General features: G+C 47.6%; 1 protein-coding gene across 2 annotated transcripts in view; it reads left to right on the plus strand.

Moving 5' to 3' along the window:
- The window catches only part of POFUT1 (protein O-fucosyltransferase 1), a 30,186-nt gene extending 9,867 nt beyond the window's left edge, over nucleotides 1-20,319 (plus strand). Inside the window, exons 5-7 of one of the 2 annotated variants that reach the window (XM_063720490.1) lie at nucleotides 10,528-10,720; nucleotides 13,101-13,343; nucleotides 13,993-16,709. In XM_063720490.1, the coding sequence (XP_063576560.1) occupies nucleotides 10,528-10,720; nucleotides 13,101-13,343; nucleotides 13,993-14,016 (460 nt within the window). In that variant the 3' untranslated portion in view covers nucleotides 14,017-16,709. 2 annotated transcript variants of the gene reach the window in all.
- Nucleotides 20,320-20,620: the final 301 nt, after the last annotated feature.

The raw sequence follows: 20,620 nt of genomic DNA on the forward strand, positions 1-20,620 counted from the left end.
TTATTACTCACATGCTTTATTTTATTTAAGCCTTTGAGATAGTTCATGAAGTGGGTATCATTATCAATTTCCCTTTTATAGGTGAGGAAACTGAGCCCAGTGAAGTTAAATAACTTTCCAAGGTCATTGAGCTGTTGAGTGGACAGCTCGGGTCTGTTTGTAAATCTTTAATAAATAACAACAGCTAAGATTCATTTAGTGCCCTCTATGTGCCAGACACTGTTCTAAGTCTTCACAGGTATTGACTCACTTAATCTTTCCCTGAGTCTGTGGGTTGTTACTGCCATCTATGCTTTACACTTAGAGAAATTGAAGCAGAAAGGAGTAAGGTCCCTTGCCCAAGGTCATAAAGCTTGAAGTTGCAGAGCTTGGTTTTGAACCCAGGAAGTCTGAATCCAAAGCACCAGTTACTTTATATATTTATATTTGAAATGGGTCTTGCTTGTCTCCCAGGCTGGAGTACAGTAGCGTGATCATAACTCACTGTAACCTCAAATCCCTGGGCTCAAGCATCCTCCCCACTCAGCCTCCCAAGCAGCTGGGACTGCAGGCATGTGCCACCACGCCTGATGAATATTTTGTTTTGTTTTGTAGAGACAGGGTCTTGCTATGTTGCCCAGGCTGGTCTTAAACTCCTGGCCTCAAGTGATCCTCCCACCTCAGCCTCCCAAAGTGCTGGGATTGCAAGCATGAGCTGCTGTGCCCAGTCCCAAAGCACCTGTTCTTAATCACCGTGGATTAAATAGCTGTGCCTTTAACAGCTGCCAGTTCCTTTCTGGGACTTGCCTTTGGACCTAGCTTTGGACCTAGTTCATGTGCTACTGAGGATCCTCAGTCATGGCAGATTTAAATCTTCCTCATTGTTGATCCCAGATAGCACACTCCCATTCTCTGCCTGCATGGTTCTTCCCCAATGACCTGGAGCTACTGCCAGAAGGCAGACCTGCCCTCAAAGGATGGAGATTTGCCCATATTGACAATATGCCAGGAAAAAAAAAAAAAGCCACCAACTCTAAAAGCTGCTGCAAAAGCAAATTCCAAAAAGCTAGAAAAAGCACACAATCCTAGTAGGAAGAGAAAGGACAATGGTGCATGGGGAGTGTTGTTGAAACACTTGTTTATTGCCCCATAGCTTGCTTTGAGTTCATTGAGTTGTAAGAATTACATGAGGGTTTGAAGAAGTTTGTGCATTACAGCCAAGTTTTTGGGAAAGGAAAATTAGTAGGGAAGATGAGGTCCCTGGAGGGAGTTTGAGGGAGTTGATGGTCCCTTGGCAGCTGCCTGCCTTCCTTCAACACATATTTAAGAAGCACTTCCTGAGTGTCAAGGGCTGGTTTGGATGCTGGGGATATAGGCCAGAATAAGGACATGAACAAGGCAGGGAATGAACAAGGCCAGAATAAGGCAGATAAGGTCCCTGCCCCGATGGAACTCATAGTCTAACAGGGGAGATAGTGAATAAACTTTTACATAGGATAGTTCCAGAGTGACATGGTGCTTAGAAGGATGTAAACAGGTGGTATGTGATTGGCAGGGCTAAGACCAGAAGGATGAGAAGGAGCCAGTTGTGTCAGAGTTAGAGGAAAAGTAGTTCACAGCAGAAAGTCAGGAGCAAAGACCCTGAGGCAGGAATAAGCTTGGTCTGGTGAAGAGGCAGAAAGAAGGCAATGTAGTATGGAGTGAGTGAGAGAATGGTAGGATGTTGCTCTCATCTGTTGCTGCATAATAAATCACTACAAAACTTAGTAGCATAACAAGTTTTTTTTTTTTTTTTTTTTTTTTTTTTGAGACAGAGTCTCGCTCTGTCACCAAGGCTGGAGTGCAGTGGCACGGTCTCGGCTCACTGCCAGCTCCGCCTCCTGAGTTCATGCCATTCTCCTGCCTCAGCCTCCCAAATAGCTGGGACTACAGGCGCCCGCCACCACGCCCGGCTAATTTCTTGTATTTTTAGTACAGACGGGGTTTCACTATGTTAGCCAGGATGGTCTCGATCTCTTGACCTCGTGATCCGCCCACCTCGGCCTCCCAAAGTGCTGGGATTACAGGCGTGAGCCACCGCGCCCAGCCAACAAGAAGCTGTTATTATTTCTCATAGGACTGTGGGTTAACTGGGCTTAGCTGGGCAATTCTTTTGGGTTTTCATTTTTCCGTTTTCTTATGGAATCCCTGCTGTACAAAGTTTAAATTCAGGTTAAACATCTTATTTCTTGGAACAAATAACCTTTATTCTTGCAATGAATAGCCTCAGTAAATGCTTTTCTACTTTCTGTCTTTGAATTTTTCTAGGTATCTCATAGGTACTTAGGTATCTCATAGAAGTGGAAGCATGCAATATTTATCTTTTTGTGTCTGGCTTATTTCATGTGGCATATTTCATGTGGCAAGATTCATCAGTGTTGTAGCCTGTATCAAAATTTTAGTCCTTTTAAGGCTGAATAATAGTTCATTGTATGTATATACCACATTTGTGTATCTCTTCATCTATTGATGGACACTTGAGTTAGCTGGGCAGTTATTGCTTGTGGTCTCATGTGGCTGCAGTCAGCTGTCAGCCAGGGCTCAAGTTATCCTTTTTTGGTAGAGATGGGTGGGGATCGTGCTCTGTTGCCCAGGTTGGTCTTCATCTCTTGGCCTCAAGTAATTATCCTGCCTTGGCCTCCCAAAGTGCTGGGATTACATCATGAGCCACCATGCCCATCCAGGGCTCAAGTTATCTAAAGGCTTGACCAAGGCTGCGTGCAATGGCTTACACCTGTAATCCCAGCACTTTGGGAGGCTGAGGCGGGTGGATCACTTGAGCCCAGGAGTTCAAGACCAGCCTGGCCAACATGCCAAAACCCCATCCCTACTAAAAATATAAAAAATTAGCTGGGCGTGGTGGCGCACACCTGTAATCCCAGCTACTCGGGAGGCTGAGGCATGAGAATCACTTGAACCTAGGAGGTCAAGGTTGCAGTGAGCCGAGATTGTGCCACTGCATCCCAGCCTGGGCAGCAGAGTGAAACTCTGTCTCAAAAAAAAAAAAAAAGGCTTGACTGAGCTACATATCCAGGAAGTCCCCCTCATGTCTGGTGGGTGATGCTGCTGTCATCTGGGAGCCAAGCTGGGGCCACCAAGAAGCATGTATACACATGACCTCTCCATGTGGCTTGGGCTTCTTACAGCACGGCACCTGTGTTCTGAGAGGGAGCATCCAGGGAGTGAGTGTCCCAAGAGACAGGAAATAGAAACTGCGGGCTCCATAACAACTGAATCTGGAAACCGGCACAGTGTCACTTCTGTCGGGTGCTATTAGGAGGAGGCAGAGCCCACCTAATGGGAAGGGGTTCAAAGACTTGACCACTTTTAATCTGCCACACAGGAAAAGAGATCAGAGAGGTGGACAGGGGTCAAAACACTCGGGCTTATAGGCCCTGTGAGGCGATCTGCTAAGAAGCCTGTGAATGATTAGTAGGGATGAATTGGAATGTGTATGAACATTTAACATTAAACATTTCTTAAGATACAGGATACTTTCTTGCTATGCAGATTTATCCTTGGGGAGGAGAGAGGAATGGAATCAGAGAGTGAAACTCTTCCCAGGCTTACTGTGCGATTAGGCAGCTGCTCCCCTTCTCTGGCCTCAATGTCCTATCTATAAAATGAAGGGGATGGGCAAGATGAGTGGTTTTGAAACTATCTTCAGAGTTTTCAAGAAGTGCTTGTCAGGCATGGTGGCTCACACCTGTAATCCTAAGGGATTACAGAGGCTGAGGCAGGTGATTGCTTGAGCCCAGGAGTTCAAGACCAGCCTGGGCAACGTAGGGAGACCCCATCTCTACAAAAAATAGAAAAAATTAGCCAGGCATGGTGGCGCATACCTGTAGTTCCAGTTACTTGGGAGGCTGAGGTGGGAGGATCAGGTGAGCCTGAGGAAGTTATGGCTGCAGTGAGCCCATGATCTGTCCACTGCACTACAGCCTGGGCAACAGATTAAGACCGTCTTAAAAAAAAAAAAAAAAAAAAAAAAAAAGTACCTCTAGGGCCTTTATAGGGGGCAGCAGTAGGGGACCAAGTTCCAGGGGCTCAATTCCTCCTCCCTATTGCCTTCAACCAATAACCCTTAAATATATCAGGGCTCTCAGTAAGGCAGAAGTTTTAGGCCACAAGTCTAGGTGTGTCAGACTTAAGTTAGGCTACAGGTAGCAGGAAGCCCGAAATAAGAGCAGATTGATAGGATTTATTGTTTTCTTAAGTAAAAGAAGAACTAGGTATGCAGTCCAGAGCTGGATGCCAGCTCCATAGTGTCATCAAGAATCCAGCTGGGTGCAGTGGCTCACACCTGTAATCCCAGCACTTTGGGAGGCAGAGGCAGGCGGATCACTTGAGGTCAGGAGTTCAAGACCAGCCTGGCCAACATGGTGAAACCCCGTCTCTACCAAAAATACCAAAAAAAATTAGCCACGCGTGGTGGTGCACACCTGTAATCCCAGCTACTCAGGAGGCCAAGGTAGGAGAATCACTTCAACCCAGGAGGCGGAGGTTGCAGTGAGCGGAGATCCCGCCACTGCACTCTAGCTTGGGTGACAGAGTGAGACTTCGCCTCAAAAAAAAAGAAAAAGAATCAGGCTTCCATCTCTTTGTTCAGCCATCCAGTATTAGCTTCTGCGTCACCTCATGGGCCAAGATGGCAGATGAAGCTCCAGCCATCACATCCCAACTGGAGGAACAAAAGTTGCAAAAGGGCATATCCTCCCTTTTTAAGAACCCTTCCCAGAAGTCCATTATAACCCTTCTGCTTACATCTCATTGGCTAGTACGAGGGCACATGGGCCATACCTAGCTGCAAGAAGTACTTAGAAATGTCTGTCTTTCTTTGTCTTCACCCCCGCCGCCCGGGGTATGTTTGGCTGATAAGAAGTGTCTTTATTTTAGGCTGCCATGTATCCAGCTGAAAACTGGGTTCTAGGGAAAGAGGATAAGAGGTATTTCTTCTTTACCACATGATTTCTGAGGATCCTTCCATCTCTGCTCATTCTGAGCCTGTGAATAGCCTGGCACAGCTCTAATTCAGCTGACACTTACTGCACATTGACTATTGGAAGGCAATGCACCATCGTGCCAAACCATTCTCAGGTATAATGGTCCAGGTATTTGAGCGCATGGCTTGTCATTCTCCCAGGCTGCCACCTCTCTGTGGGAACCAGAATGAGACTGGAAGAGTGAGAGGGAGCCAGCCATGCAGAGAGCTGGAGGGAAAGGCAGTCCTTCATGGCAGGGACATCCAGAACAAGGCCCTGCCTTGTTCATGTCCCTGGGTCTTCTGCACTCAATATGGGTTTCATCCACTGGTGGTCCCACAGATACATACTGGACACATAAATGGATGCTGTATACAGAGAAGTCCCAGTTTGTTGGAGAATCTCAGCAGCACAGGCATGGTGGTGAAGAACCCCAGAGGTTCACTGGGCCCAGCAGCAGAAAAGCCATCCAACTTCAGCTGGATAGCAATAGGCAAAGGGCCTGACCAAGGGTGAGCAGTCACCGGGCAGGTGGTCTGGTCAAGATTTTCTTTCCAGCCAAGATCCCTGTTCCCCCCGCTTTCTTTCCAGACAGCACTATCTTACCTCACCAAGAGTAAGTGAGCAGAACAGCCTTAGCCTCTTGCTACTTGTTGGGTCTGAGCTGATGTTGTCCCACTGGGACAGCTCTTTGCTGGTCCAGATCCAGGTAGAGGGGACACACATTCCAAGTCTGGAATTCACCGAAGGTCGGCTGCAGGTGCTTTCCAAGAGGTCGGGGGGTGGCAGGGGGCTGCAGATCCTGGTTTTATCCTGATGTTCCAGCCCCGCTGGGAGATCTACTCTGGCTTTCCTTTGAAAATCCTTTTGAGGTAGCATCTGAAAGATTAGCTGAAGACCTGGCCCATAGTAGGTACTCAGGTAATATGAATCCCTTCCTTCTCTAACTCTTGACAGCCTGATCTGGTCTTTCTGGTGAGGTCCCCAAATCTTTCTCATTTATTCTAAAAATATTTATCATGCCTACCATGTGATAAGGTCCGTGCTGGGGCTGGGGATCAGAAGATTAAGCCACAGACTCAGCTCATTGTCAGGGGTGGGCGAGATGGGAGTGAGGGGTAGTAGTTAAGAACGTAGGATCTGGAGCACACTGCCTGGATTTAAATCCTGGCTCCACCAATTCCTAGCTGTGCAACCTTGGGCACGTTACTTAACCTTTGTGCCTCAGTTTCCTCACCTGTAAAATGAGAATGACAGTAATACTTCCCTCACAGAGCTCTTGTGAAAATCAAATGACTTAATATACATAAGCAATCGGAGCATTGCCTATCACATAATGAGGCCCAATAAACAATTCACAGTTATGTACATATAAACAAAACTGGAGTCTAGGCCGGGCGCGGTGGCTCACACCTGTAATCCCAGCACTTTGGGAGGCTGAGGCAGGCGGATCATCTGAGGTCAGGAGTTTGAGACCAGCCTGGGCAACATGGCGAAAACCCATCTCTACTAAAAATACAAAAATTAGCCAGGCATGGTGGCATGTGCCAGTAATCCCAGCTACTCAGGAGGCTGAGGTAAGAGAATCACTTGAACCTGGGAGGCGGAGGTTGCAGTGAACCAAGATCACGCCACTGCACTCCAGCCTGGGCAACAGAGCAAGACTCCATCTCAAAAAAAAAGAAAAGAAAACTAGAGTCTAGCAAGAAAAGTGTCACACAGCTGGACCATCAAGGAACACTTTCTTGTCAGTGGTCCAAGGCCTGTGTAAGTGACACAGGCCTTGGATAGTGTATGTGGGAGCAATGGCAAACAGGCTGCTTGGGTCCCCAGCCTCACCAGCTGACAGTTCCATGGGCAGGGAAAATGGCTGCAGGGCATATCATTGTGCAGAAGGCAGCAAGAGAAGTGGGACAGGGAACACTCCCTAAGGAGGTGAGGCTTGGGAATTGCGAGTGACCTTGGAGGTGTGGAAGGTGTTTGCTGAGCAAGCGGTCTGTGTTGGGTGTGGAGAATGAGTGGCATGTCTGTCACAGCACTGTTGTGTGAGGGAAAGATTGGAATGGCCTCACTGTCTAGCAAGAGGGAAATAGGTAGGTAAATTGCAGTTTGTTTGTACAAAATGGAAAACTTTTAGAGAAGCTAATACAACCACATGATCCACATGATCAGCATGGCCAAGTCTCTGAAACATAAAGTTGAATTTTTAAAAAGTTGATTAGATTTATATGTAACCTTTAACTAGGTTACATGCAATGTGATGATGGTAAGAGCTAGAATTCTTTGAGAGCTTTCTGTGTGCCAAGGTACTGTTCTAAATGCTTTGCTTTGATTAATACATTAATCCTCTCAGTAGCCCTATAAATGGATATATTAATTAGCTTGGCTGTACTATTCATTTAACTACATACATGTAGATGAAAATATCATATTGTATATCGTAAATATATACAACCTTTTTTTATTTTTTATTTTTATTATTATTTTTTGAGACGGAGTCTTGCTCTGTTGCCCAGGCTGGAGTGCAGTGGCATGATCTCGGCTCACTGCAAGCTCTGCCTCACGGGTTCGCCATTCTCCTGCCTCAGCCTCCCAAGTAGCTAGGATTACAGGTGCCTGCCACCACGTGTGGCTAATTTTTTGTATTTTTAGTAGAGATGGGGTTTCACCGTGTTAGCCAGGATGGTCTCAATCTCCCGACCTCGTGATCCACCTACCTTGGCCTCCCAAAGTGCTAGGATTACAGGCGTGAGCCACCGCGCCGGGTCAACTTTTTTTAAAATTTTTTTTGAGACAAGATCTCACCCTCTCACCCTGGCTGGAGTGCAGTGGCACAATCATGGCTCACTGCAGCCTCAACCTTCCAGGCCCAAGCGATTTTCCCATGTAGCCTCCTAGGTAGCTGAGACCACAGGCACACACCACAACACTTGGCTAATTTTTTGATATTTTTGGATAGATGGGGTGTTGCCATGTTGCCCAGGCTGGTCTTGAACTCCTGGGCTCAAGTGATCTGCCCAGCTCAGCCTCCCAAAGTGCTGGGATTACAGGAGTGGCCACCACACCCAACCATAATTTAAAAAAACAAAACCCAGCTTTATGATGTGGGAACTGTTATCTCTATTATGTGGATGAGGAACTAAGGCACAGAGTGGTAAAGTCACCTGCCCAAGTTAGCTAGTGGCATAGTCAACATTGGAACAAAGCATTCTGGCTTAACCTACATTCTTCATCATTCCACTCCATAGAAAGCACGCAGAAGAACGCTCCCCTCCTTGTTGATGTCTATAGTAAAAGTGTAATCACACATTAAAATACATTACCCTCTGGGAAGGATGATGGCAGGATGAGCTTGTATTTAGATGTGTGTTTTTTGTTTTGTTTGTTTTGTTTTGTTTTTTAAACCTCAAACAAAGCAAAGTTAGTTTCTGCTGATTTGGGTCATGGGTATATAAATTATTAAATTATTTTCTGTATTTGCCTGGATGGTTTGAAATATTTCATAGTTTTTATTTGAAATTTTCATTGAGGTCATTGTACATTTACATGCAGTTGTAAGAAATAAGACAGCAACCTCCCATGTGCCCTTTACCCAATTTCCCCCAATGGTAACATTTTGCAAAACTATAGTACAGTATCACAACCAGGATATTGACATTGATACAATTTACCCACCTTACTCAGTTTTCTTGTACTTACTTCTGAATGTGTGAGTGCATGCCTGTGTGTGTGTCTGTGTGTGTGTGTGTGTGTGTATTTCTGTGCAATTTTATCGTGTGTGGGTTTATGCATCCACTACCGTAGTTAATACACTGAACGGTTCCATTATCACGAGGATCCTTGTGTTGCCAGTTTATAACCACACCCACCTCCCTAAACATATACACCCTATTCCTAACCTCTGCCAACCACTAATCTCTTCTCTGTGCTATTGTTTTAAAATGTTTATATAAATGGAACCATACAATACATAACCTTTGAGATTGCCCACCCTCCCTGACCCAAGGATAATTCCCTTGACATCATCCAAATTGTTGCCTGTGTTGATACTGTGTTCCTTTTTTTGGTGGGGTTCATATTCCATGATACAGAGGTACTGCGGTTTGTTTAACCGTTTACTTGTGAGTGACGTCTGGGTTGTTTCCAGTTGGGGGCTATTTTATGAATAAAGTTGCAAGGGACATTGGTTTATAGGCTTGTGTGAACATAAGTTTTCATTTTTCTTGAATAAATGCCTAAGAGTACAATTGCTGGGTCATGTAACTGCATGCCTAACTGCCAAACTGTTTTCCAGAATGGCTGTTCCCATTTCCTACTTTAAAGGAAAGGATTTTGGCTGGCAGAAGGCACTTCCCCCGTCCAGCTGGAGGGAAGAAGTATACAGAGGTCTAGAACTTGAAAGTGCATGGTGAACATGGAACAGCAAGGGGTTTCATGTTGCTGAGAGGTAGTCTGGGTTTAGCTGAAGAGGGAACACAGGTTTGCTCCTCATTTGTTCAGTCAAGAAGTATTGACCGGGCGCAGTGGCCCACACCTGTAATCCCAACACTGGGAGGCCTAAGTAGGCAGATCACTTGAGTCCAGGAGTTCGAGACCAGCCTGGGCAACATGGCAAAACCCCGTCTCTACAAAAAAAATGTAAAAGATTAGCTGGGCCTGGTGGCACTTACCTGTAGTCCCAGCTACTCAGGAGGCTGAGGTGGGAGGGTCTTGTCTTGAGCCTGGAGGCGGAGGTTGCAGTGAGCCGAGGTCATGCCACTGCACTCCAGCCTGGGTGACAGCAAGACCCTATCTCAAAAAAGAAAAAGAAAAGAAAAATATTTACCAAGCTCTTGGGTGTGCCAGACACTATTCTGCACACACTGGAGCACTGCCTTCCCACAGCAAGGACAGATGTGAAATAATTATGAGGTGGACTGTGTATGAGGGGGAAGCAAGGGCTTGGGAGGGCATGATAGGGGCACCTGCAGACACCTGCTCCCTTCCATAGCGCAGGGACTATGCCTGTCTTGTTTTCCCCCAGGCCCCAATACATAGCAGGCAATCAATAAATGTTTTTTAAATGTTGAATGAATGATTTAAATCCAGTATACATAGTCCCTGTGAGTGTGACCTGGCCGTTGCTTTTGTAAGCAGCTGCATGTCCCAGTCCCGCCATGTAGGTAAAAGGGCAAAGGCTTCGTCCAGACACCCCACCCTGGAATGAATTACTGCACCACAGATTGGAAGCCAGTGTGACATATAAAAGGTTGGAATGCTCTACTGTAAAGTTTTAATTGTTCGACAAGCAAAGAGGGTTGTAAATTCTGTGCGGCGGGACAGTATTGCATATTGTGCCTGTTGCCGCCGCCACCAAGGTTCCTTATCAGCCCGTTGGTATTTCACAACCTCTCGTGCTTCTTGCGTGTTACAGGGGCCCCTCCGCAGGGTCTCTGGGGCATGGTGCAACACCATCCTTTTTTCCGTGGGGGTGGCAGCCAGGCTCTCTGTGCGTCCTCTGACTTCCCTCATTCCATCTCCTGTCTAGATTTTCTCCAAAGGAACATCCGGTGCTTGCCCTGCCAGGAGCCCCGGCCCAGTTCCCTGTCCTGGAGGAACACAGGCCACTACAGAAGTACATGGTATGGTCAGACGAAATGGTGAAGATGGGAGAGGCCCAGATTCACGCCTACCTTGTCCGGCCCTATGTGGGCATTCATCTGCGCATTGGCTCTGACTGGGTAACTTCCCCCTTCCTCTCTCACTGGCTAACTTGGATGTGTCCCTGAGCATGGCCCCGGCCTGTAGGGATTGGCCCCGCATCCCAGCCAGAGCAGAGAGCTCTCACTTGGCCTGGTTCGTGGGATTGTGTCCCATCATCCCACTGCAGCACACATCAAAATGTAACTGCAGAGTGCCTGCCAGCTCTCACTTTAGCAGCAGCTGTTTTTATCCTCATTTTACTGATGGATGAACTGAGAAATCAAGCCAGACCCCAGGTCAGGCAGCAAGCCATAAAGAGGCCACAGTCCAGGAGTCCCCTGTCCTAGCTCAGTGTCTGGCTAGTAGACTCCGTGTTGAAAAACCAACTATGGAGATGAGGCATGGCTCCCAAGAAATGAAGATGTCATCCTAACAGAATTTGGAGGCTGTTTAAATGTGCAGAATGCTTGTATTCCAATGAGGTTTTCACTTCTGTGTGAAAATAACAGAATCAATATAGACGGTCACCTTAATTTACTTAAGAAGATATATAGATACGTTAGAAATGCTCATTGCAGAAAATTTGAAAAATACTAAAATTAAAATTCACTCATAGCCAATTGATGAGGTAATCTTACATTTACCCACTAAACTCTCCTCTTTCCACCAGCCCCCACAAAGAAAGGGAGCCAGACCCAGGATATTTTATGAGTGGCTCCAACCGAACGTTCAAGGAATAGTAATTCCCATCTATACTTTCCTACAACATCGAGAGATATAAGATTCTATTTTTTATAAAGCTAGCATAACACTAATACCAAACTCAGATAAGGTCAGCTCAGAAAATTATAGCCTATTCTTGCTTATGAACACAAATGCATAGACCTTAAGTGAAATATTAACAGGTCAAACCCAATAACATATTAGCACACAACACAAACATGTAAAAATCTATCGCAAGAATGTAATGAAATTTACTATATTAACACCCAAAGAAGAAAAATCATATGATCATCTCAATAGAGGCCAAGAAAGCATTTGATAAAAGTCACCACCTGTTCATGATAAAAACTCATAACTAACCAGGAATAGAATGGGCCCACCGTAACTCGATAAAGTCTATCTCTCGAAACCACAGCAGATAGCATACCTCCTGGGGAGCTATTGGAAGTATTCTCACTGTAGTTGGGAATCAGATAAGGCTGCCCGTTAGCACTGCCACTGTTCAGAATTCAGTGAATGTCCCAGATAATGCAGTAAGACCAAGAAAAGTAATTTTTGTTTCAAAAAGCCAGGCTTTCTGTGCTGTGCCCACCACCCAGAAATAACCACTGTTAACTCTTTTGATGCATTTTCCTCTTCTTTCAATGTTTTTTTTTTTTTTTTTTTTTTTGAGACAGGGTCTCACTCCATCGCCGAGGCTGGAGTGCAGTGGCAAAATCACAGTTCACCACATCCTCCACCTTCTGGGCTCAGGTGATGGTCCTCCCACCTCAGCCTCCTGGGTAGCTGAGACCACAGGCACACATCACCACACCTGGCTAATTTTTGTATTTTTTGTAGAGATGGGGTGTTGCCACATTGCCCAGACTGGTCTCCAATTCCTGAGCTCAAGCCATCAGCCTGCCTTGGCCTCCCAAGATGCTGGGATTACAGGTGCGAGGCCCTGCGCCTGGTCCTCAATGTTTTCTTAAAAAATGTAGTTAGGCTGGGCGCGGTGGCTCACGCCTGTAATCCCAGCTCTCAGGGAGGCCGAGGCGGGCGGATCACGAGGTCAGGAGATCAAGACCATCCTGGCTAATATGGTGAAACCCCGTCTCTACTAAAAATACAAAAAATTAGCCGGGCGTGGTGGTGGGCACCTGTAGTCCCAGCTACTTGGGAGGCTGAGGCAGGAGAATGGCGTGAACCCGGGAGGCAGAGCTTGCAGCGAGCAGAGATCACACCACTGCACTCCAGCCTGGGCGACAGAGCAACACTCCGTCTCAAAAAACAAAAAAAATGTAGTTAGGCCAGGCACGGCTGCTCATGCCTGTGATCTCAGCACTTTGGGAGGCCAAGGTGAGTGGGTCACCTGAGGTCAGGAGTTCAAGACCAGCCTGGCCAACATGGCAAAACTCCATCTCTACTAAAAATACAAAAAGTAGCCAGGCGTGGTGGCGGGTGCCTGTAGTTCCAGCTACTTGGGAGGCTGAGGCAGGAGAATTGCTCGAACCCGAGAGGCAGAGGTTGCAGTGAGTGGAGATCACACCACTGCACTCCAGCCTGGGCGACAGAGTGAGACTCCGTCTCAAAAAAAAAAAAAAAAAATGTAGTTAAGTTCTTCCTGTATAGCCTGTCTTTTTCCACTTACCAGGTCTTGCTTCTGGGGTTCCAGGGCAGTTGCCAGTATTTAACCCTGTTCCCCGCTCCCTGTAGAAGAACGCCTGTGCCATGCTGAAGGACGGGACTGCAGGCTCGCACTTCATGGCCTCTCCGCAGTGTGTGGGCTACGGCCGCAGCACAGCGGCCCCCCTCACGATGACTATGTGCCTGCCTGACCTGAAGGAGATCCAGAGGGCTGTGAAGCTCTGGGTGAGGTCACTGGATGCCCAGTCGGTCTACGTTGCTACTGATTCTGAGAGTTATGTGCCTGAGCTCCAACAGCTCTTCAAAGGGAAGGTATGTGTGGGCCAAGTGGGAGTGCAGTAGGAAGGGAATGAAAGGAGGAGCCAGGATGGTCCCACTGCCCACTGCATGCTTCACGGGCTCCCCTACAAGCCTTTTGCGTGGACCTACCATTCCTCTTCAGTTCCTACCCTCCTTCAAACTCCAGCTCAGAGGCCTCCTCCGTAGTCTTTCCAGGTTTTCATCCACTCCTGGAGCTCACGTATCCCTGCTGGGACCTTCGCAGCCCTGTATCATTTCTTCTCTTGGGCACTTTCTGGACTGTATGAGACTGGTGTAGAAATATGTCTTATTTCCTCCCAGGAGCTGTGGTCTCCTTGAAGGTAGGCTCCAAGGCTGACTCACTGTTAGATTCCTTGATGTCTAGCCTGGTGCTTCAACCTCTTTGGGACTGAAACCCTGCCTTACCATCACCAGTGTCTAGTACAGTGCCTGACACTTAGTAGGCAGTCAGTTTGTTGAATGAGGTTGTAGAGAGTGGGCTCTGGGGAGAGATCCAGTATAGTGGAGGAGTTAATAGCAGAGACTCTGGAGTCAGAGAACTTGAATTTACCCACTGTGCAGCCTTGAAAAAGTTATTTGACGTCTCTGTGCTTCTGTTTCCTCATCTATAAAATGGGACTGAATAGTGCCTGTCTCATAGGGCAGTTGTGAAGATCAGATGTAAAGAAATTGAAACAGCTCCTGCTACAAAGTAAGTGCTAAATAAAGTTAGCTATCATCAATAGTAGAAATTGGTGGCTGATGAATGAAGGAAAGGATCTTTGTGCTTAGCAAACCGTTGAAGAAGCCGTGAACAGTGAGTATTCAGTACATGAGTAAATACTAGAATGTTCTTGGTCAGTGCTTACTGTATCAGTGAAGAGTAATACTCAGGCAATGAGTGAGTACGTATTGATAAAATGACTGAATTAGTATTAAGCATTCCATAGGATTTTGTAGGATGAGTGAAAACCGTAAATGCGTGCAGGCCTTAAGAGGCAGACACTGGGTACTGCTGGCTTTATATCAAGGGCCTCCCGTTCTCTTTCACCCCAGACACACAGGAAGCTCCAGCACAGAGAGGAAGTGCTAAGTCAGCACATTCTAATCTCCTCCCCACCTACAGAACAGAAAATCAGAGCTGGGGCTGGGCACAGTGGCTCATGCCTGTAATCCCAGGCCAAGGCAGGAGAATTGCTTGAGGCCAGAAGTTCGAGACCAGCCTGGCCTAACATAGCAAGACCCCCATCTCTATTTAAAAAAAAAGAAAGAAAGAAAAGCAGAAGAAAAATATAATTAAGAGAAAATCAGAGCTGAGAGATCTCAGGGGTTGTCTAACCCAACCCCTCTATTTTATAGCTGAGGAAACCAAAGTCCCAAGAAAGGATAGAGTTTACCCAAGCAGTCCCAGAGCTAATTATAATGGGCATGACACAGAGTGGGTAAGTTTCAGAATGTGAGTGGAATTGTTTGGGGGATTTTGGCCATGATTAAACTGGTATTATTTCTTTGCTACAATCCAGATAGCAAGATGATGATTTTTGTTACATCAGAAATCTCTGTGGAACAGCAAAGCACTTTCAGCCCCAACTCTGCCCACATTCCCCCCACCTACCTACAACCCCCAACTACCTCTGTACTAAGCTGAAGCATTTGGAGAGTCCCAGGGAGTTTTTTTGTGAGTTTTTGGAGTCAGTGTATCTGTTACACCTTGAACCTCTTGCCATTTTCTATTTCCTGTCCCTATGCCAGTCTTCTCGTCCCTCCCCACCCCTCAACTCCCTTCTGCATGGGTTCAGAGGCCACCTTTATCCTGAACTAAGCCTCGCTCCTCCATTAAGCTGGTCCAGTGCTGAGTAGGGGTACCAGTAAATAAGATGTGGTCCCGCCCTCCAGGGCTCACATTCTAGACCCAGGAAAAGAGACTGCAGAGAGCTATAACGTGTGCCACAAGGTGGGTTCAGGAGCTTGCTAGAGAGATGGGCAGGTCCATTCATTCACCTGTCCACTCACCAGATTTTTACTGGGGCAGGCTCTGTGCTGGGCCTGGCCAGCAGTGGAGAGCAAATCAACACAGCTCTAGCCCCAGTCAGGGGCAGGAGATGATGCTAATCAGAGAATCACTAAGGAGTGGAAACTATAAGTAGAGATGTGTGCTCCAAAGTAGAGCAGCAGGGTTCTGTGAGAGTGAAGAGCAGAGGATGCTGGCCTAGGCTAGAGGGCCAGGGAGCGCTTCCCCAAGGAGGCACCACTGAAGCCGAGATGCGAAGGAGAACTAGGAGCTAACCAGGTAAAGGGAGGTGCACCCCGAAAAGCATAGCATGCGCAAAGGTCCTGAGGAGGGCGGGAGCCTGGGTAGGGGCTGGATGATGGGGGTGGGATAAGAAGAGGCCCAGCGAGGGCCTTGTAGGCCATGTTCACAATTTGTCACCCTTATCTGAAGGGCAATAGGGCATCATTAAAGGGTGTTCCACTTGGAGGGCGGGAAGGACAGGTGCGAAGTTATCTCGAAAAGTTTCTTCTGGCTGCTCTGTGGTGAGCAGACCAGGAGAGGCAGTGAGGGGACCAGGAAGAGGCTGTTGCAGTCCATCAGGCAAGAGATTGTGATGATTAAGAAGGGCTCACCTTTGGGGAATATCTCGGGGGTAGACTGGACGGACCTTGGGCTTGGATTTGGGGTACATGGGAGACGGAGGCATCCAGCCCAGAATTGGAAGGTGTGGAGCTCTCTGTTCCCCTCTCTGGTTTGGTGGGGAAATCCATCAGGCCAGGGCTTTAGGAAAAACAGAATTTGAGCTTAGCCTTAAGAGTCTGGTCAGGCCAGGCACAGTGGCTCACGCCTATAATCCCAGCTATTTGGGAGGCTGAGGCTGGAGGATCACTTGAATCTCAGAGTTCAAGACCAGCCTGAGCAACATAGCAAGACCCCCTCCTCTAAAAAAATTGTTTTAAATTAACCACGTGTGGTGGTGCACACCTGTAGTCCCAGCTACTTGGGAGGCTGAGGTGGGAGATTGCTTGAGCCTGGGAGGTTAAGACCCGCCTGGGCAGTATAGCAAAAACCCATCTCAAAAAAATAAATAAAATAAAAGAGTCTGGTCGGTATTTTAATGGGTGATGAAGCAGCATTCCAGGCAGAGGGAACAGCACAAGTGAAGATGTGAAGGTGTGAATGGTGTGTTTGGAGCTGAGGCTCCTGGAGCCGGGAAGGGTGGGGTGGGCCTAGGCAGCAGCTAGGCAATGCTTCCCTCAGACACTGAACCATGTCTTCCTCCTCTCTGCCCCTCCTTTTGTGTCTAACTGCAGCCCAGGGAATAAGGTTGGAGGTGTGGATGGCAGGCCTTGGCCTGCAGCCGCCCCAGCTTATATGCTCTGCGCTTCCTCCTACAGGTGAAGGTGGTGAGCCTGAAGCCTGAGGTGGCCCAGGTCGACCTGTACATCCTCGGCCAAGCCGACCACTTTATTGGCAACTGTGTCTCCTCCTTCACTGCCTTTGTGAAGCGGGAGCGGGACCTCCAGGGGAGGCCGTCTTCTTTCTTCGGCATGGACAGGCCCTCTAAGCTGCGGGACGAGTTCTGATTCTGGCCAGAGCACCAGACCCTCTGATCCTGGAGGGACCAGAGTCTGAGCTGGTCCTTCCAGCCAGGCCTGGCAGCCAGAGGTGCTCCAGGATTGCATACTCCTCTTCTCACCTGCCAAAGATGGAGAAGAGTGCCAGGGACCCCTGGAGGAGGGAGACGTTCCATATCCCAGGGCATAGGACTTCCAGGTTCCTAGGAGCAGGAGCATCTCCCATCGCACGTGCTTTCTGCTCTTCTGGGAATTTCTCACACCGGCAAAGCAGTCCAGCCTCCGTCTTCTGGTCTACTCTGCTCTGAGCAGCCTGGGATGCTGAACTCTTCAGAGAGATTTTTTTTATAGAGAGATTTCTATAATTTTGATACAAGGTCATGACTGTCCTAGAACTCTCTGTGGTTTTTGAAAATCAGTGAATTCTATTAACATAGGTACCTAAAGTGACCTTAACTGAATGTGGATGAGGCTGGGGCTGGTGTGGGTCTTTTGGCTGCTTTTCAAGGTGTCCCCCCAATGTGGCCCTCAAGAGCCATCCCCACTGCCTGGCCAGAGCCATTGTTGTCCCCCACTTCCTAGGCCATTTCTGGGGCTTGGGGGATGAATACTGTCCTGTGTTGTAAACACTATGCAAATGGAAGTTATCGGTTGTGGTGCTGTGCAGCGCTCTGTGGGCGACTAAGTGCCACTCACATAGCATGTTCCTGGCAAAGAGCACATACCATCAAGCCACACTATCATGGTATTGTTCTCACAGTCTTTTGGTGGTTGGTGGCCACTGCAAACCTGGCACCATCAGATCTCTTCTGATCTCTTGCCCCAGTGGGGCCTGGTTGGTAGAATGTTGGCATTAGGTTAATATCCAAAGCCTGTTCTCCCAGCCGTCCTCCTGCAGCTGGAGCCTTCAGGCCGTATTCTCACGAGTGAACGTTTGCCAAGGCTCTGACCACACAGAAGATGCCCAGGCCCAGAAACCATCAGAATTATCAGTGGAGAAGCACCTTTTGACTCTTCCCTTCCGATGTAATCTCTGCCAACACCATGAGGCTTAAGGTGCTCTAAGTCATGAGTGTTTTGGTCTCAGATGCTGCAGTTTTAATAGTCTATGACTCCTGAGAGCCCATGGTTTTTTGACCTTGTGGTTCTAAAATTCCATGTCTGACCCCTGTAGATCTTTTCCTTGCCATGTCACCTCCCTTGGCCTTTGATCCTTGAAACGTGGCAGAGCCTCCACTGAGCCAGGCCCAGAGCTCCTTGCAGTGCCTTCACCCTTGTTTACCTGTGGGAGGAAACACTTTTTTTGTCAGGGGCAGCCTGGGTCAGAGCTCAGAGGTCACACTGTATCAAAGATCTCAAACAGCAAAGTCAGCATTTGCTATATAGAGCTGCCACCCAACTCTAAGCAGGAGAAACTGTACAGAAAGGGCTTTGCTATTTTTCCCTTTTGGGAAAATAATGAAGTGTTTTAAGTCCTGGGTGGACTGAGAGATGGTTTGCCTGTCCAGACTTGCTCTCAAGCCTCATCCAGAGAAGAAGCTGCAGATGAGGGAGCCCGTACACTCCCTGCTGCCACTAGGTTGTAAGCCTGTGGCTGGCTGGCTGGCTGATTTCATTTTGGAATTCATTTGCCATCCACAGCCTTACACTAGGCATACACGTTAGAGTCTGGGGCTCCAGTGGGGCCATCCTAATTTTTTTTTCCCCCAAGGCAGGGCCTTGCTCTGTCTCCCAGGCTGGAGTGCAGTGGCATGATCATGGCTTACTGCAGCCTTGATCTCCCAGGCTCAAGCGATCCTTCCGCCTCAGCCTCTCTGGTAGCTGAGACTGCATGCCCAGCTCCAAATCACCTTGATTCATATCAGCTGTAATAATCACTTGTGTTCTGAAAGAAAGGGCACCAGAAGTTCTAGCAAAATTCAGTTGTGTTCTGTGAGCTAGCACTTTTTCCTCTGACCCAATTTTCTTACCTATAAAACGGTGATAAAACCCAACAGGTTGTTCAAAGTCCCAGATCAGCTAAAGCATGTATATAAGCACGTTGTAAACTTGAAAGAGACAAAGGCACAAATGTGGCTGTTGATTAATTTGACTGCCTCTCGTTGCTCATCACCTCCATGCCAGGCACTGTGCTTGCTAGGTGCTTTATGGGCATTCTCTTATTTATTCCCCAGCCCTGGGAAATAGGAGCTGTCATTATCCTTCTCTTTCTGCACAAGGAAAAATTAATGCCCTGAGAATTCTCATAATTTTCCCAAGGCTGCCCAGCTGGTGGTGTTAAGCCAGAATTTGAACTCCCAGAGCCAGTTTCCATTAGCCACCATGCTCTGCTGCCTCTAATTCACAGAATGCACTTTCCACCCTGTGTGCCATGGAGGCCTCCTATGGAAAAATGGTCAGCCACCTTACCTTCTACTGGGTACCTGCTGTGAGTCTGCCTAAGCCAGAAGGATTAAGGAGGGGAGGTTACCCAAGAAACAAAGCCTACATGCCGCTTACAGCCCCCATTGGATGGTTACTCAGTACAACAGTCTTTCATTCAGCAGGTGTTTGTTCATCACCTACTATGTGTCAGGCTCTATGCTAGGTACTGGGGATGCAGGAGAGAATCAAGCATAAAGTCTTTGTTCTCAAGGAATTTGCATTCTAGAAAGTAGAAGATGTAATAAATGTACTGTGGGAGGTGTTGATAAGTGCTATAAAGAAATGTAAAGGGTTTGGGAGCAAAAAGAGGGAGTGGATCTATTTTAGATAAGGAGCCCAGGTAAGACCTCTAAAGAGCTGCCATGAAGGAGGGAGGGAGCACATTCCTGGCAGAGAAAACAGCACGTGCAAAGGCGCCGAGACTGGAGTGTGTGCCTGAAGAGCAGCCAGGAGGCGAGCATGGCTGGAGAGGCAGGCATAGGCAGGGAACCGAGCAGCAGGTCAGAGCAGGCGAGCTGACATTCTGCAGCCTGGATGGCCATGGCAGGAAGCTTTTAGTTGGAGAGATACAGGAAGCCTCCTAGGGTTCTGAGCAGAAGAGGGGCATGAGCTGATTCACATTCTGAAGGACCTCTCTAGCTGGCCAGTGCTGAGGAGGATGGAGAGAGAAAGGGTGAAAGCAGAGAGACAAGTGCAGGGCTGTTACAGGGTTGCAGGCGAGAGACTAGAGTGCTGGGCTCCCCTAGACTAGGACTCCAGTGCCCTCTCCCAAGAGACAAAGGCCATTGCATTGAAGGAGGTGGGAAATGGTTAGATTCTGAACATATATAATTATTTTTCAGTCTTTTTCAAAGATACAAATATTTACATAGTTTTAATCATGCAATATGTACAATTTAATGTCCCAGTGTTTTACTTAATAGTGTATCATGTTTTCCCTGTTGGTATGTAGCCTGGATAAATGCTCTTAATTATAAAAAATTCTACCAAGGAATGTTCCATAGTTTATTGTTTTCCTATTATGAGAATTTAGGCTAAGTGCGGTGGCTCATGCCTGTAATCCCAGCACTTTGGGAGGCCGAGATGGGCAGATACTTGAGGTGAGGAGTTCAAGACCAGCCTGGCCAACAACATGGTGAATTATCTCTACTAAAAATACAAAAAAAATAATAATAATAGCCAGGCGTGGTGGCACATGCCTGTATTCCCAGCTACTTGGGAGGCTGAGGCAGGAGAATGGCTTGAACCTGGGAGGTGGAGGTTGCAGTGAGCCGAGATGGTGCCACTGCATTCCA

The sequence above is a fragment of the Pongo abelii genome, chromosome 21 (assembly GCF_028885655.2).
Source record: "Pongo abelii isolate AG06213 chromosome 21, NHGRI_mPonAbe1-v2.0_pri, whole genome shotgun sequence".
Classification (NCBI taxonomy): Eukaryota; Metazoa; Chordata; class Mammalia; order Primates; family Hominidae; genus Pongo; species Pongo abelii.